Here is an 18489-nt window from a genome sequence, read left to right on the forward strand (position 1 = left end):
AATTCCCTGATAGGAATGTGGAGGCAGGCCTTCTTTAGATCTAGGGTGGCTAGCCAAGCGTCCATGGGGAGCATGGAGGAGCAGCTGCTGGAGGGTGAGCATTCTGAATTTTGGGATCACCAGGAAGGTGTTTAGAATGGATAAATCGAGGACGGGATGCCAGGTGCCCAGTGCCCTCTTTTCTGGACACCAGAAAAAGTCTGGAGTAAAAACCTTGGCCTAACTGTTCTGCAGGAATGTGTTCTATTGCCCTCACAGAGAGCACGAAAAGGATTTGCTTTTGAGCCTATACCCACTGATTTGATGGTAAATCTGGGAACCCTTTTGGGGTTGGAAAGGTGTGGAAGGAAAATTTGTATCCCGGAGACACAATATTCAGAACTCAGTGGTTCTTAGTAATGGTTGTCCAGGTGCTCGAGTGAAAGGAGAGTTTTCCTCCTAGGGGTAAGTGAAGGTGGACAGAGGGAGGGGGGTGGAAGAGGTGAGTCACTGTGAGTTCCTACCATAAGGGGGTGGCTTAGAACTCCCTGGTTTTGAAGTGGAGGTAGTCCACTGCTTAGATCTCTGCATTCCCTGGGACTGCTGTGGGGGGGGGGGGTCTGCTTCCACGGGGCCTAGGCTGGGCCAGTTTACTGGGAGCAGAAAAGGACCAGTGTCTGGCAGGACAATGCCTGCTGAACCTAGGGGGCTTGACCTGCAAGCAATCCTTAAGTGTTTGTAAAGATTTTGCTTTTTCTTCCATCTTTTTTAAGACCTCTTCTGCCTTAGTGCCAAATAAATTATCTTTGTGCAATGGGGCATCCAACAATTAAGATTTGACATGATCTGGCAGGGGCTGTTCCTTAAGCCATGCATGCCTTCTAATGACAGATCCAGTGACTGCTGCCCTGCAAGAAACTCACAGTGCAAGGTGTGTTTAGTTACTTGACTTGCAGAATGCATCAACTCTTGTAAATCTTTAGATTCTGCCCAAGCAGGAAAGGAAGACATTTTTTGTTTAAAGAGTTCCAAGGTATGTTGCTGAAAATTCAGCATATGGAACTGGCAACTTAGTGCCCTGATAGCAAGAGTAGCTGAGGTGTATACCTTCTTATCCCATCTGTCCAATGCTTGGGAATCACTGTCTGAGGGGGTTGGATTCTTAGAAGAATTTGCTTTAATCCCTTTTGGCCCTTGAGAAATTACGTCAGGGTCAGCTGTAGGATTTTTAAAAAGATATTTGTGAGAGTCAGGGACTCTATAGTACCTGTCTGGTTTTCTGGGAGCAGGAGGAAGGGCATCAGGAGTTAAGCTGGATTTGAAGAAAACATCCTCCACAACATCCAGGACTGGAGGGATTGCCAAGGGTCTGGGTTGTGGAAGATCTAGGAATTCCCAGAATCTCTTTTTAGACGGAGGGTAGTCCTGACTCTCCCTTTGGAAATGCTCCCTTAAGGTATGCAGGGTTTCTCCAAAGGAAAAATCCTCAGGGGGAGAGGCTGAAGGAATGGAATCCTCTGCATCAGAATTCTCATAAGTGAAGAGGGGTTGCATGTCTTCATATTCAGATGCATCAGATTCATCTGACTCTTGTTCAGACAAAACTACAGGGGACAGATCGCTTTTCTTTTTGGAGGGGGTAGCTTGGCTTCCCCTGATCAGCATGATATGCAATTTTGCCATTTTAAGCATTTGAGACTGAGGCAAGGTAGCAGGCGCCTGAGAGTGCGTTGTCGGTTTCTTGGGTGTGATTTGTACCCTGGGCCTAAGAAACTGGGTAGTTTTAGAAATAAAGGTAGTCGCGAAGGAAGAGGGTTTGTGTCGAGATTCAGTAGTGAGAAGGACATCCTCGGAAGTCGGTGCCTGCTCAGCGGCTCCGGACCCATCCAAGGTTGAGATGACCACAGGATCCTTAGTCGAAGATGAGCTTTGTGGCATACTGGACTCCGAAAGGGTCTCAGTAGCAGCCTGTGAATCAACAGAAGCTGGCATCAAGGGCTGTGAAAGCACCTCACTAATTACCAGAGAACTGACGAATAGCTTAACAGAAGCATTGTTGGCAGGTCTGGAGCTGTGCGGTCTGTCGCTGTCTTCTCCTTTAAGTTTTTTTTGCAAGATCTGCCATATCGGAATTCGAGGACTGTAAGTGAAAATATCTATCTACAATAAGGGCCAGACGACAGCTCTGGTGTTGAACAAAGCACAGAAGTGACAATGAGGGACACTATGGTCTGGGCCTAAACACGTGACACAGTAAGAGTTGAAGTCTCGGTGAGGTATTTGTTTTCCACAGGCGAGACAATTATTAACTTTTTCTGACATTGGTTAGTGCAAGAAAAAAGGATGCCCAGTGAGGTACTTAGCTTTAGAAGACTTCAACTTCAATTTGGTAGATGAAAACTCAAGTAGTGGCCAACTGGCACTCATGCAAACTGCTTCGGACTCCACAGCAAGAAAGACTGATGTAATGGCGTTAGTTGCCTTACTTTATACTACTGACGACCTGATGTCAGTCCTCAAGCGACAGCAACCAATGCAGAAATACTAAGTCTCTGGTATTCGGGCTGGCCAGTGGCTACCCTGGCAGGGATAACCCAAATGTGATGACTGCAACAGTGAAACACGAAGAACATCTGCTGTTTCTTGTTTAACTGGTTTTTGCCTAATAGTCTCTTGTTTAGACAGTCTGAACTTGTAATCCTGTGATGCATGCATGACAGATAGTTAGTGTACTGTGCATTACACTACCTTGGATTACTACAATTTGGAAAGCAAAGGTTAACTCAAGGCAATGTTGCATGGAACACACTATGATAATTTACATATTACTATTCAGCGTTCAGAGCTTAGTGCAGTATATATTTCACATTTAATTTATATCTCGTTTTACAGCTACACCATCTACAGTTTCTCTTAACAGCTTGTTCACAATGAAACTCTGTTAATGTATGCTGTCACAGCCACATTTGCTGTGAAGAACCAGTATAAATTCTATATATTTCTGCAAACACAGAACAGAATAAACACAACAGTTTTTGTAAGGGTCTTTACTGTACATCAGTATTAGTCAAAGTTTTTTATTTATTCAGTTCACACAGTAACAGTATACCTACTAGCAGTAAGCAATGTACTCCTTCTTAGCTATTTGACCAATATACTGCAAAATAGATTTGTACTCGCCAGCCTGTCTGCACAGCCTCAGTAGTCTGTCACCATGGGCTTCGACGCTCATAGCCCTCTCTGCTGCAGCTGTGGGGGGGGGGGGGCACACATTGTGTATCTGTCTATCACATTTTCAAGCTAGTATTTGCTACAAACTACTTGATAGTGATACACACTACTGCAGCATTCCGGTCCCATCCATCTTGGATCCACTGGTCCAAGAGTGCTCCCTTCCTATAATTCAGGTCGGCATAGTAGTGCCGTACCTGCTCACCAGTCTGGGGGATGCCAGTAGCACAGGTGAGGGCATGTGCGGGACAGTCCCAGGCCTGCACTTTCTATTGGAAGCCCTGGTACTGACCCTGCAGCAATCTCTCTTCACGGTTTTATACCATGAGTCCAGTCATGACCCTAGACTCCTGAATGCTCCAGCATTGCACCCGAAAGTGCATTCCCTCTCCTACGCCAGCCACTGTATCTGCACAGATGACCTATAACAGATTATGGCTGTATTCCTGCCTGCTCCATTTAAATCGTGCAATATTCCCGCAGTTTGCTGTCATTGGACCAGTGTGAAAAGGTTAAGCTCCAATAAGCAGTGCACATACCCGCTAAGCCGGTTTTTAACACTGCTTAAAGGAGAAGTTGTTGAGCACTGTTTAACAGGATGCAAATCCGATTAGCTGAGCTACCTGCTGCTTAGCATTCACGTCTTAGCAATGGTTACACCTAAGCATAGCGAACCATTGCTCACTTTAAATTTTTTTTAAATATATCAGAATACGGACTTCATTTATTAAGTGTATATGATTTACTTTACATAACATCCCTCTATGTGCTTTCCTTACATTAGCAAGGGGTACTGTATAGGACACTTGAGTATACATGGGTGGTTTCACATGTTAAATGCACTCACACTTCCACTTTACACCTCCCTGTTAGACAAAAAGCAGTTACTACATTATTTAAGTGTAAAAAATAATTTTAACAGTGCTTTCCCATATAAAAATAACTTTCCTGTCTTGGTACTCGAACCGTGAATGCCTGCATGTAAAGCCAGGACTCTAACCATTACACAATCTCGGCTTACCAATTTCAGTTGTATATTTTTAATCAACTCCTATGGGATGTTTAAGCAATGCTAAGCGGAGGGCTTCAACCTGAACCCCGGCTTAGCTATGCTTAAATATTCCTTAGGATGTAAAAAAAAATGTTTATTACATTATTCTTATATTATTATGTTATACAGTGAGTACTGTGGTTTTCTGACAAGTCACTGAGGACTGCAGTCAGGAAATAATGGCACAGACTTGACTTTCAGGCTTCTATCCTTCTGAAATCCATGCTAATGCATATCCTGTTTTCTATCCATTTTTCAAAGTGTGTGAGGGCAATATTTAAGTGGTGTCCCTATTTTTAGTGTCCCCCCCAACATTGGCATACATTTGACTTTCAGACTTCTATCCTTTGGAAATTCATGCTAATGCATGACCTGTTTTCTATCAACTTTGCAAGTTTCTAAGGGCAATATTTAAGATGCGTCCCTTTTCAGGGCGTTATCCCCCATTATTTGTGCATTTGTACACATTTCCTGCTTTACCAGGTTGCAAGGTATCAAACAGCAGTTTTACAATGCATGAGGTGTGTCAAAGAGCTTGTCACACACCCCCTGCATTTCTTTCCTGCTGCTGTATGTATTTCAGTGTCAATGGACACTGAAATGATCATTTATTTCATTTCAGTGTCCACAGACACTGAAATACTGGCATAATATTAGAGAAATTCTCTAATATTATGCCAGATTGTGATTAGAAAGTGTTGTGCAGCACTTTCTCAGTGCAGGGAGTGTGTTCAATGTCCATGCACTACTTGAACATGCCCCCTGCACTTATTCATGGTTCGTGTAGCTTCACAGCAGGTGTCCTCATGAATATGCAAGGCGCGCTGCTGTGGCTACATGGACACGAATCACTCTGTGCAGGAATAGCACGATTCCTGCATGGAGTCTATTGAATCCCAGGGAATGTCCTTTTAAAGAGAAGGATTCTGTGAACAATTGTAGGTGACTTATTTTATAGTTTCCTTACTTTCTATATTGAAATGAAGTTTCTGACTGGAATATTTTAAATTTTGAAAATGAAAAAGCTATCACTCTCTTCTTCACTTCTTCTAGAACTATTAAATAACTTTAGATCTTACAATATACAGTTTTTTAATTACTTAGAAGTCAGAAAGAGATTAAGATTTGTTACAGAGCTTCTTACAGTTGCTGCTCTCACTCTGCCATCTTAGCCACAACCGGAGCAGAATTATCTCTGGATGTAAACTTGTTTGGGAAAAACTGAAATGTGTAACGGGCAGGTGCAAATATATTTTGCAACTATACAGTATGACACACTGGAGTTTTATGAAAGAATACACTGAATTTGTACATCAAAAATAAGCCATTACATTTTCTGACATTTTAATAATTTTAAATAGACAAAGTAGTGTGTGTTGTACCTTGCTGACAGTTCAGTTTGAATGGATATTATGAAGTACTAACATCCACAGTCAGCAGCAACTTCAATCTAACTAATTTGTTCATGTTTTTTATAACTTCCATTATGGTATAACATCTAATAGCTAGAAAAATCACATATTGGGTACTCCTAGTACAAGTGTTTAGTTTACCGTGTCATGGTTAAGAAATTATGACATTATGTCTGCTCCACAAAATCATTCTAGCCTATGACCTCAAGTTTACAAAACTGTAGATCTTTGACAGCAAACACAGAACTAAACAGGATATATTTATTCAGCTACTTTGTATGCTGAGAAATTAAATATAAAAACAATGAGTTATGTCAGTACGCAACACTTACTTGCTGGCGGAGCAGACCCAAAAAATGAAGCTGCATCTAAAATAATTGGGGAAAAGGAAAACTATATAAAATATCTATAAGAAGGTGCATAATGCTGACATAACTTAAGCAAATTACTAGGACAGAACCAGGTAATAGCAAAATCAGAACATAGTTTACAGAAGAAACAAGAAGCATGCAAGTATTTCTAAGAATGCTTGAATTTTTGTATTTTCACTGCACAGATATTACAAGTATCATAGTGTTACAAATAAAAATACAGAATGAGTCAACAGATTCCTTTTTAGCAAGTGTCAATGCAATTAATTTGTTTCAAAAGAACAGGCTTAAATTTTCAACTCAGAGCGAAAGGGCAGTAAACTCTCCACACCCAACATGAAAGTGCTTTACTTCCTACACTCCTTTAACTAAAATATCCTACTCTGAGGTCTCACAATATCACAAGTCAAAGCCACTGCAGATGTGAATTTATTTAAACAAATGGGCTTGATATATCAAGATGCTCTGAAAAGCACATTGTAGGTTTTTTAATGATTTTGTGTCAGCAAAGATGGAGAACTTGGAAACTGGCTAACACAACCTGGTTGCTATTATGAAAACGGACTCCAAATATTATTTCATTTCCAGTATGGTAGGCTGCAAGGTGCTGATGTCACAAAAATGACAGCTGCAACTTTTAAAACCTGAACAACCAGCTATTGTATACCCCCCCCCACAAAAAAAGAGAAAAGAGTTAGCAATCATTATAAAAATTGGTTTCCTATTACAAATGAACAAACACAATGATGCTGACAGATCATACGTTAAACTGATTCAAACAAAAAAAAGTGAATTATGAAAGTTGCTTTAACACTTCTGTATTAATTTTGTGGGTGAGATTTGCATCCCCCCCCACAAACCTGCTAATAATGTAGACTTACATTATTAAAAGCGGGAGTGCAGGGAATATTCCTAAAGAAATCTATGCATAATCATGTACAATACATGGGTCTGCACAGTATCCAAGTTTGCTTGTGAGAGTGTAGTTACTTCTTCTGGGTGGCCTCCCCACCTGTTGAACACAGATACTCTCTAATCAGTCTTGAAACTATTCGCTCTGTATCAGTAATTATATAGCAAATGACCAGAAACAGTCATTATCCAAGCATGGTGCTGGCTGTCTACAAGATATTGAACTTCAACAAGTCTTTTTTAAGCCATCATCCATTCAGAATGCATAAAGTTTTATATATGGATTTAATCTCACTACTTAGTAATCATATATCAGAGTAACCACATCACAACACAAACAATAAACAAAATGTAATGAACAACAACATGAAAATACAAAATTGATGACTAAAACTATACAAAGTTAAGCTCTTTAGACCAGCTGAGTACTTGGACTTAAAACTACAATGAAATGAATAACAGGTGTTTAATCTCTCTAACCAAACAGATCTTAAGTTTTAAAGCCACAGATTATTACACAATTAATGAATATATAAATATTTACTGATCCTCAAAACAGACAAATGACCTTAATGAGCAATAGTAACAGAAAACAATTAAAAAAACAAAGATCCAATTTTGTATTTCATGATTTTCTTTATTACATTTTATTTTAATTGGTGGTGGCGTGACATGGCTCTTCTGGTTTATGATTCCAACATGCTTGCGTTTTCTTTTGGTCTGACTATGCAGACTTGCATATTTGCCGGGTGTCATTTTTAGTTGCCAACAACCTATTGGCTAAAATGGACAATCACATCAACAAGGAGGCCTACCTTCACCCTTTTAAGCATGTTTACACTACCTCCCACCTGCTGTAACTATGGGTTACAATCAAAAGCCTAGTAAACAAAGTTCACATATATGGCCTATTTACATAACTGGTGTCAGTAAAAGTACAGTTGTGTACCTACCATAAATGTAGATGTTAAAGTGTACTCACTGTTGCAGTCATTACACTTGGGTTATCCTGCTGGCAGGCTACCCGCAGTCGGCCTGAATTCCAAAGTCCTGGTCAGGCGCCGGTTGCTGTCGCCTCTTCCCTGACATCAGTGCGCCAGAGGTATACAAGATGCAGCCGAAGCTATTTTCTTCAGTTTTTCTTGCCCCAGATGTCAGGTGCCCCCAAGAAGGTAGACAATACATACTGCTTATAAAAACATACACTAAAATAAAACAATACCTTCATCTATAAGCAAATACACCACATAGGTTGTATAGGATAGAAAAGTATAGATAAGTCCCAGCAAAGAAAGGGGGATGGAGGGAGGGTAACCTGGACTGCAACAGTGAATACACTCGAACATCTACATTTATGGTAGGTACACAACTGTACTATGTTCATCGTGTTTCACGATTGCAGTCATTACACTTGGGTTGAATCCCAAAGCTGAGGTAGGGCGGCTGGGTCTAAATAGGAGTTGGAGTGGCTATGAGACCCTGCAGGACTGCAGAGGCAAAGCCTGCTCTGGATTTAGAGTAAAGAGGTAAGTGATAATGCTTGGTAAAAGTGTGCACTGAACTCCAAGTTGCAGCCTCCAAAATTTCCTTGGTACTCCTCTGAGAAAGGCTGCTGAAGTGGCTGCTGCCCTGGTAGAATGTGGCCTAATATTCTTAGGCACTGATTTGCCATGCTGTGCATAGCAGAAATGAATGCCGTGTCCTATCCATATTGAAATAGTCTGCTTTGAAATAGCCTTTCCTTGTGATCCTGCAGCATATGCTACAAACAGTTGCTCAATTTTTCTGAAAGCTTTTGTTTTGTCCAAGAAGAAGCGTAGCTGCCTGTGTATGTCCACAGAGTGCAGAAGTCTCTCCCCTTTATTCTGGGGATTTGGATAGAATGCTGGCAAATGAATGGTTTGGTTAAGAGCCACACTGGATACTACCTTTGGCATACATGTTGGGTTTCTCCTTAGAGCAACCCTGTCCGGATGAAAAATGATAAAAAGGTTCCGCTGCCATTAATGCCTGTAACTCTGAGACTCTTCTTGCTGAAGTTATTGCTAGGAGCAGAGCAGTTTTCCATGATAAGAATTTTATATCAGCTGTATTGGCTGGCTCAAAAGGAGGCAGTGCGAGCTTTTCCAAGACAAAGTTGAGGTCCCATGTAGGTATCGGTGCTCTCCTTGGGGGTCTTATGTTTTTTGCCCCTCTGAGGTACTGTCTTAGCAGTGGATGTGAGAAAATAGGAGGTTCCGTGTTGTAATGAGCTGAAATAGTTTCATAGTTAAGTACTAGGCTATCTGCCCTGGGGCATTTGTAAGCCTAGCAATAGTGATGTGGCATTCGCCACCCCATGTGATGGCACAAAAATGTACAGAAATAGATTTAGGTTTCTGTGCCTCAGTCTAGTAGTGACACAGCGAAGATCCCCTTACATAATAGAATTAGTTCACTGTGCCCCTGTCTAGTAGTGACAGAGAGGTGACCCCTAGGGTAAATTTATGATCTCCCATCCACTCATCAAGATTTCTCTTGAAGAGAGTCATTGAGGGGCTCTGCCTAACATGAACTGGGATTCTGCTCCAGAGCATGGGAAGCCTCTGCGTTATAAATCTATCCCTCCAGCATGCTCTATTTATGCTTGTACCGAGGTTTAAGTCTTTAGCTCTCATGTTCCTGATGGATTTGGATTTTTTGAGGTGGAGCATGTCCATCAGATCCTGATTGTGCATGGCCTTGTACATCAAGCACAGGTCACCTCTGAGCAGGCGGTATGCCACTGAATAGAGCTGGAGTTTCTTTAGTCTGGTGGAATAAGACATATGTTGGAGACCCTTGATCCTTTTGGTGAGGTACTTTTGTGGTCCCTCCAACTGCTGTAGGTGCCGGGTGAGGTACATACCAAATGGGGCACTGTACTCAATCATGGGTCTGATGAGGGAGGAGTATAGGGGAACAATGACCTCCTTTGACCTGGATGTGAATCCCTTCATGATGAGGTGGGCAAGGTAGAATGTCTTTCTAACTACTTTGGCTACGTGGGTGTCAAACGTGAGGTCACTGTCGACTTGGGCCCCAGGTCTCTGATTACTTTTTCGTACTCAGTGGGTTACTGTCTATGTGATAATTTGTGGGTACTTTGTTTTTCCCAAAGGGGATGACTATGCATTTTTTGGCATTTAGCTTAAGGCCATGACTCCGGCACCAGTTGTCCGTTTCTGTGAGGCCTTTCTGTAGGGTGTGTGTGTCAGCTGGTGTATCGACTATAGCACCCAGTTTGCAGTCATCTGCGAACTTTGTCAGCCACAACCCTCCCATGTTTGCTTTAACATCTGAGAAATAAATGCCGAACAAGAGGGGTCCCAGGACAGAGCCCTGTGGAACACCACTTGTGACTGGCTTTGAGTCTGACATGGCTCCAGCGATTTTGGCTTTATGGGTTCTATCCTTTAGCCAGTTTGCAACCCACCTAGTGACATATGGGTTTACATTTAAGCTGCTGAGCTTAGCTAAGATGCCTGAGTGGGGTATTGTGTCGAAGGCCTTAGCCAAGTCCAGGCAGGCTGTATGGACTGCTTTGCCCTCATCAATGGCTCTAGTGACTGTTTTGAAAAAGTCGACCAGGTTCAAGAGGCAGGATCTGCCCTTTATGAAGCCGAACTGGGTGGGATCGAGTGTCTGTAGGTCCCCAATGTCTCTGTTTATGAGTTTCATTAATGATTCTTTCCATAGCTTTGCAGATCAGGCTGGTTAAGCTTATGGGGCGGTAGTTCCCAGGGTCTGTAGAGGTACCTCTCTTGTGGAGTGGGACCACTGTTGCTGTGCGCCAGTGTTCAGGTACATATCCTGTAGTAAGGCTAAGGTTAAATAGCCTGTAGGGTGTGTGTCAGCTGGTGTATCGACTATAGCACCCAGTTTGCAGTCATCTGCGAACTTTGTCAGCCACAACCCTCCCATGTTTGCTTTAACATCTGAGAAATAAATGCCGAACAAGAGGGGTCCCAGGACAGAGCCCTGTGGAACACCACTTGTGACTGGCTTTGAGTCTGACATGGCTCCAGCGATTTTGGCTTTATGGGTTCTATCCTTTAGCCAGTTTGCAACCCACCTAGTGACATATGGGTTTACATTTAAGCTGCTGAGCTTAGCTAAGATGCCTGAGTGGGGTATTGTGTCGAAGGCCTTAGCCAAGTCCAGGCAGGCTGTATGGACTGCTTTGCCCTCATCAATGGCTCTAGTGACTGTTTTGAAAAAGTCGACCAGGTTCAAGAGGCAGGATCTGCCCTTTATGAAGCCGAACTGGGTGGGATCGAGTGTCTGTAGGTCCCCAATGTCTCTGTTTATGAGTTTCATTAATGATTCTTTCCATAGCTTTGCAGATCAGGCTGGTTAAGCTTATGGGGCGGTAGTTCCCAGGGTCTGTAGAGGTACCTCTCTTGTGGAGTGGGACCACTGTTGCTGTGCGCCAGTGTTCAGGTACATATCCTGTAGTAAGGCTAAGGTTAAATAGCATCTTTATGTGCGGGTTTAGCTCCTCATGGAGTTCACGTAGCATGCAACCCGGGATACCGTCAGGTCCCATTGATGCTGTGTTTTTAGCTTTGCTGAGGGCAGCTCTCACCTGGACATCTGAGATGACAGGGAGATTACAGTCAGATGGGATAAGTACTTCATCTTTTGGGGGTGAGGGAGGGGAGAAATTTGCACTGAACCTGTCAGCCAGAATATTGGCAATATCTGTGGGTTCAGTGTATTTTTTGTCATTGTGAACCAACTCTGAGCATATCTGTGGGTTTCCGCCCAGGGTTCTAACATAGCTGAAGAAGGCCTTGTGGTTATCTTTAGTATCCTTAGCTATTTTTCTCTCGAAGTTGGCCTTGGATGTTTTTATGAGAGAACGTAGCTTCCTGCTAGTGTTGATCAGAGATGCCTTCCCTTTATGGGATTTTGCTTTGTCTTGCAGTAGCTTCCTTCTTTTGTTATACAGGTTGTTTATGGCTGAGGTCCACCAGACAGGATGCCTGCCCTTGGTGGAGAGGGTCTTTGATTTATTTGGGATTGCATGATCCATGCATTCTTGGAGATGTCCATAGAAGGCATTTGTGAAGGATTCAGCATTGTGGGATGTGGTGTCCACTGGCCCCGTGGGCTTAAAGGATACCATCTCAGTCTTAAGAAGAGTGAAGTCGGCTTTTGAGAAGTTTTTCACTGTAGTCTTTTGTGCTGGGGGTGGAGGTGGAATGTGTATATCCAGGGAGATTAGTTTGTGGTCAGATCTTACTAGGGAGGGGTATACTTCCGGTGTGGAGCATTTTGTCCCCATGTTTGTGATGATCAGATCTAGTATATTTTCTCCCCTAGTGGGAGATGTGACTAGTTGTTCCAGTGCATTTGAATTTATGAATTCCAGGAACCTTTGGGCTATGGTGTTAGGGCTAGAATAATGCACCCAGTCTATGTTTTGAAGTCTCCCAGTATGATAGTATTTGGTGATATATTAATATCCTCCAAGGTTTTCAGGAAGGCTGAATGGGGTTGCTGAAGATGGGAGGGTGGTCTGTAACATGCTACCAGTTGTATAGCACTTTTGCCTATGGTTAGTTGCACCTGTATGGTCTCTGACGCATCATGTGTTGTTACTAACCTGAAGGTGTGGGTGTCCTTTATGAATATGGACACTCCCCCTCCCTTTGTGGTTTGGCTCTGGTTCTGGAGCCGAAAAGCATGATACGATGTATAGCCTGGTAGTGCTGGGGTGCTCTCAGGAGCCTTGAACCAGGTTTCAGTTACTGCACAGACGTCGTATGGAGAAGTGCTTCGAAAGCCTGCATCTTGAGATTAAGACTTCTGGCATTGAGCAGCATTACCCTTAGTTTTTTTCCATTTTTCTTTTCTAAGGAGGTGGGTTTGTCTTTTGAGCCTTGCCTAAAAAAGGCACTATGGGGGTGGCAAGAGCCCTGGCCAATATCCAGAAGCCCAGTGGTGACAGGTGCAAGCCATCCCTTGCGAAGCAGCGTGGCTTGTCTAACATGTCATCCCAAGCTGACAGACATTGGATCCCCTTGGAATGACACCAGTACTTCAGCCAATTATTAAAGCTGATCATCTTGTCTTTGTATTGTGGCATCATTCTTGGTGAGTGCAAGATGCTGCTCAGGGTCAGGGTCATACCAGCCTGGGCTACATAACCGGAGAGCTCCTCTATGTCTCTGTTCATGTAGTCCAGGGAGGTACTTCTCAGGTCATTCACACCAGCATGTACAATGACAGAGTCATATTTGTACTTGCTTTGGAGTGACCTGAGTGCGTGTGTTATGTGGCAGATCCTAGCTCCCGATAGGCAGCTCACAGTCACCCTCTCCTTGTCCAGCCTGGTGAGTGGGACATCAGTGTGTCTGACTATAGAGTCACCTATTACTAGTGTATCAGGAATAGTGTTTGGCCTTAAGGGCTGTGTTTGTTTGACACACTGATTTGTTGAAGTACGTGTTGCATGTGCTATGTTTTGAGGTGGTGGATTTTTGGGTGTGTGCTTCGGGGGCCTCTGTTGTTTTGGTAAGTTTTTTATTAGAGCCTCCAAGTATGTCTTTTATTATTATGTGTTTGTTTTGCAGTTGTGGTAGGTCTATGTGGGACTGGATTTGTTGTGTGTGGTTACCATTTCCTCCTGTCTGGTCTTGCCAGCCTTGAGTAGAGAGATTTCAGCCTCCAGTTTGGCTATATAGTTGCATCTCTCACATGTATTTGTGTTTGTTAGGAGGAGGAGAGGGTTGTCTGTGTACATGAGACAATTGTAACATTGCCTCAAGATTCCCAGATTAACCAACTGAACCGGAGAGGATGCCAGTACTCGACCACTCAACATGCTAGAATAGTATAAGGGAGTGCTGTGCCTTTAAGGGAAGTGGGTATTCACAGGGATGGTAGGTGGATGTAGTGCTTACTTTAGTTTGAAGAGTGCTTACTTAGAAGAGAGGTTTTGAGAACAAGTGCTAGGCTTATAATGTAGCGAGTAAACAGATTATACTAAGAGTAGAGCTTTCTTAAGGGAAAATTTGAAGAGCAGACTTGGCGGAGCCAGAAGAAGTTTAACCTTGTTTAACCGGCGCTGCACTATGCACACAATCGCGCAAAGCCGTGCAAACGCGGATTTTAAACAGGGAACTTCAAAAGAGCTAGAAATGGTCCAAAACAACCAATTACTACAGCTCTTGTGCTGAGGTCACTTCCCTCAAGGACAGGTAGGCTGCTCAAGGCTCCCCACTCCCACTGGTGAGTAAAGAAACTTCCTTCTATCCAAGTAAGATAATAAACAACACAGGAACTACACCACAGCCCAGAATACAGCAGAGCCTGTAAACTGGTCTAAACTAGTCGAGATAGGTGGGAAAACAAGGAATATTTTTTTGTTTTTTTTGTTTTAAAATAGAAAACACACAGAAATGCAGAAACAGCAATAGATCAGTTATACAGGCTAGCACACTTTAGTGGGCAGCCTCAGCAGTTTAATTAAACAACAAACAAACAAATTTTCGATCAAAATTCGACTAAATGTAACAAAGTGCAGATATTACCTAATGCAGTAAACAGTTAAAGCTTGTTTAAGGTAAGCAGTAGAAGGTAATTCAAGAAAAAAAAACAGCAGGATACTTAAATCAAGAAAGTAGTCCCTCTTCTGAGTTCTCTGTAGCTAGGACCACTCTGCAGGACCACGTGGAGCTGTGTCTGAACAGTATAGCCAGAAAAAAACGCCAGAGGCGGATTTTAAACAGGGAACTTCAAAAGAGCTAGAAATGGTCCAAAACAACCAATTACTACAGCTCTTGTGCTGGGGTCACTTCCCTCAAGGACAGGTAGGCTGCTCAAGGCTCCCCACTCCCACTGGTGAGCAAAGAAACTTCCTTCTATCCAAGTAAGGTAATGGACAACACAGGAACTACACCACAGTCCAGAATACAGCAGAGCCTGTAAACTGGTCTAAACTAGTCGAGATAGGTGGGAAAACAAGGAATATTATTTTTGTTTTAAAATAGAAAACACACAAAAATGCAGAAACAGCAATAGATCAGTTATACAGGCTAGCACAGTGGGCAGCCTCAGCAGTTAAATTAAACAACAAACAAATTTTCGGATTGGCAGAGGCATGGATTTTAATTGATGAGAAGGATAGGCCTTTGTCCAGCATCTCAGTTAGGTATTGTAAAATCTGAGGAGTATTTGGAACAAGTAGTTCAAGTCCTTGTGCCTGATTCCAAGCACAGAATCTCTTGCATTTTTCTGCATAAGATTTCCTGGTGCTGGGCCTCCTGGCTTCCAAAATGACATCCATAACAGATTTGCCATGCAGCCAGATTTAAGGTTCTGAGTTGGCTGTGCAGGATCTTATTGTTTTGTTGAGTCAGAAGATGAGGAATTTGAGGTAAAGTCCAGGCTGGGCCTTGAGACAAGCTCTTTAGGATTGGGTAACCAGTACTGGCGTGGCCAGTCTGGGGCAATCAGAATAATTTTTGGCTTCTCTTGTCTGACTTTTAGGAGTACCTTGGGGAGGAGAGGCAAGTGGAAGGCATAAACTGTTAGGGTTTTCCAGCTGAATGATAGAGCATCCACTTTCCATGCTTGTGAGTGATAAGTCCTTGTGCAGAATCTCTGTAGTTGGCAGTTGTGAGGGGAGGCAAAAAGATCTATGTCTGGACATCTCCATTTCCTTGTTATCATGCTGAAGACCTGTGGATCTAGTTTCCACTCGTGAGGGTCCATGAGGTTTCTGCTTAGTTCGTCTTCCAGAGTATTTTTCCTTCCTGGCAGGAATTGTGCCTGCAGATGTACTTGATAGGTCAGTGCTGAGTTCCACAAAGTCATGGCTTGCCTGCAGAAGGGCTAGGAATGCATGCCCCCTTGCTTGTTTATGTACCACATAACTGTAGTATTGTCCGTCTTTAGCAATAGTTGTCCTGGATGTATTAGATCCTTGAAGGCTGTCAGGGCATTCTGTACAGCTAGCATCTCTTTTTGATTGATATGAAGATGCATTTGGTCCACTGGCCACAAGCCCTGAATACATTTTCCTGCCATGTGTGCCCCCCCCAGGCATAATCCGATGCATCTGTTGTTAGTGTCTGCCTATCTGTAGGTAAAGTGAAAGGCTGTCCCTTGTTGTGGTGACAGGCGTGTGCCCACCATCGAAACTCCTGTTGCAGACAGGGGATGAGAGTTATTATTGCTTCCAGGCTGTGGCAATGTCGAGTCCAAACACTTTTTAGATACCATTGTAGCTTCCTCATATGCAGTCTTGCATATGGAATTAGCAGGATGCCATGAAGCCCAAAGCCTGCAGAATTTTTCTTGCAGGTAACTGGGTCTTTGTTGCCATTATTTGAAAGTAATGGATCAGTTGCCTTTGCTGGTCTGGCGTGAGATAAGCCATCTGGGGCAGTTGAATTTAAGCTTGCACCCAGGAATATTATCTCTTGAGAGGGCACTAGTTTTGATTTATTTTCGTATACTGTGTACCCTAAGCAAATTAGTAATCTTTTTACAAACACCAGATAATTCAGTAGAATGTCCTTGCTCTCTGCTTGAATAAGGCAGTCGTCCAAGTAGGGATATATTTGAATTCCTTTTTGTCTGCAAAATGAAATTACTGGTTCCAGGCATTCTGTGACAAACCTGGGCACAGTAGATAAGCCAAAGGGCAGTGCAGAGAATTGGTAATGCATTGAGCCAGCTATGAATCTGAGGTATCTTCTGCAAGATTGTCTGATTGGGACATGCAGGTATGCCTCTTTGAGGTCCAAGGTAACTAGCCAAGCCTTCGTGCCCAGCATGGGTAGAAGTTGCTGCAGTGTCAACATTTTGAATTTTGGAATGTCCAGGAAAGTATTTAGAATAGACAGGTCTCCAGGTTTTGTTCTTTCTGGGTACCAAGAAAAGTCTTGAGTGAAATCCTTGCCCCTGCTCTTGTTGTGGTACTTTTTGAACAGCCCTCATGTTCATGAGAGCAGAAATTTGTTTTTGTGCCTCTACCCATTGATTGTGAGGCAGGTCTGGCATACCTTTTGACCTAGGTAGGGTGTGAAAGTGGAACCTGTAACCCTGAGAAACAATATTCAGAACCCATTTGTCCTGGGTGATCATGTGCCAGTTTTGTGAGGAAAGTGCTAGTTTTCCCCCCAAGGATGCTGCCAAAAGGTAAGTGCTTGGTATTTGTAGAGGAAAGTCATTGGGACTGTTTCCTATAAGGTTGTGATTTGTCTTCTCTGCCTTTGGGGGCTGAAGCACCCCACTGTTTAGGTCTGTATGAGCCTTGGGGCTGAGATCTACCTCTTGGGCTGTATCTGCCTCTTTGTGGCCTGTCTGACACTGGAAAGGACCAATTTTTAAAAGGCCAGTTCCTGCAAAATCTAGGTGGCTGAACCTGTAAGAAATCCTTTACTGTCTGCATTGATTTTGCTTTATCCTCCATTTTCTTTAACACCTCTTCTGCCTTTAACACCAAACAAAGTATCATGCTGTAGTGGAGCATCCAATAATTTTGCTTTAACATGATCAGGTAAACTCTGTTCTTTCAACCAAGCATGCCTTTGAATGACAGAACCTGCAACTGCGGCTCTGTAAGATGCCTCTAATGAATGAAAACCACATTGCAAAGTATGCTTTCCCACTTGTTCAGTTGCATGCAATAAATCCTGTATTTCCTTGTTCTCAGGACATTCAGAGCTTGTAAGCATTTTCTGTTTTAGCAAAGACATTAAGTATTGTTGATATTTAAGCATGTGAAACTGGCAGTTTAAAGCCCTTACAGCTAAAGTAGCAGAGGTGTAAACTTTCTTCCCCCATCTGTCCAGAGCTCCAGAATCCATATCAGAGGGAACAGTTTTTTTTTTGCATGGAAGCCTTGACCCCTTTGGGGCCCTGAGAAAGTTTCTGGATCAGCAGCAGGGTTTTTATAAAGAAATTTATGAGAATCTGGAACCCTGTAGTACCTATCTGGCTTAACTGGTGCAGGAGGAAAAGAATCAGGAGTCAAACTGGATTCAGAAAAAACATCAACAATATCTAGTACAGGGGGGATAGCAAGATGCCTGTGCTGAGGCAATAAAAGAAAGTCTCTGAGCCTTTTCTTGGATTCTGAGTAATCCTGGCTCTCCCAATGGAAATGTTCCCTCATGGTGTGCAAGGTTTCTCCAAAAGAGTAGTCTTCAGGAGGAGAGGCTGAAGGGATACAGAGTCCTTATAGGGAGGAAGAGAATATCCCTGTTCTGAAGAGGAATCAGAAGAAACAGAAACCTGGTCAGAGGAGTCATAATTAGTGTCTTGCCTAGGCCTTTTATCAGGAGGGGGATGGGAACCCCTGATCAAAGTAATTAGGTCCTTGGCCATTTTCAGCATCTGTTTCTTTGGCATGGATGACTGTCCAGGCGAATGCTGTACTTGTTTCTTTGTCTTTAAAGGTGTTTTAGACTACGCCTTGGCTGCTGAAGTAGTCTTTATAGTAAGCTGTGTAGGTCTGAAAACACCCTCAGAAGCCGATGCCTGCTCAGCGGCTCCA

The 18489-nt window shown here is 43.0% G+C and overlaps 1 protein-coding gene across 5 annotated transcripts in view; it reads right to left on the bottom strand.

The window, feature by feature from the left end:
- The window catches only part of LOC122813704 (zinc-binding protein A33-like), a 1378975-nt gene that overhangs the window by 687596 nt on the left and 672890 nt on the right, over positions 1-18489 (bottom strand). For all 5 annotated transcript variants that reach the window (XM_044086163.1, XM_044086164.1, XM_044086162.1 and 2 more), the window contains one exon: positions 6006-6041. In XM_044086163.1, coding sequence (XP_043942098.1) covers positions 6006-6041 — 36 coding nt within the window. The remainder of the gene's footprint in view (positions 1-6005; positions 6042-18489) is intronic.

This window comes from Protopterus annectens, chromosome 10.part0, assembly GCF_019279795.1.
Source record: "Protopterus annectens isolate FY-2018-M chromosome 10.part0, PAN1.0, whole genome shotgun sequence".
NCBI lineage: Eukaryota > Metazoa > Chordata > Ceratodontiformes > Protopteridae > Protopterus > Protopterus annectens.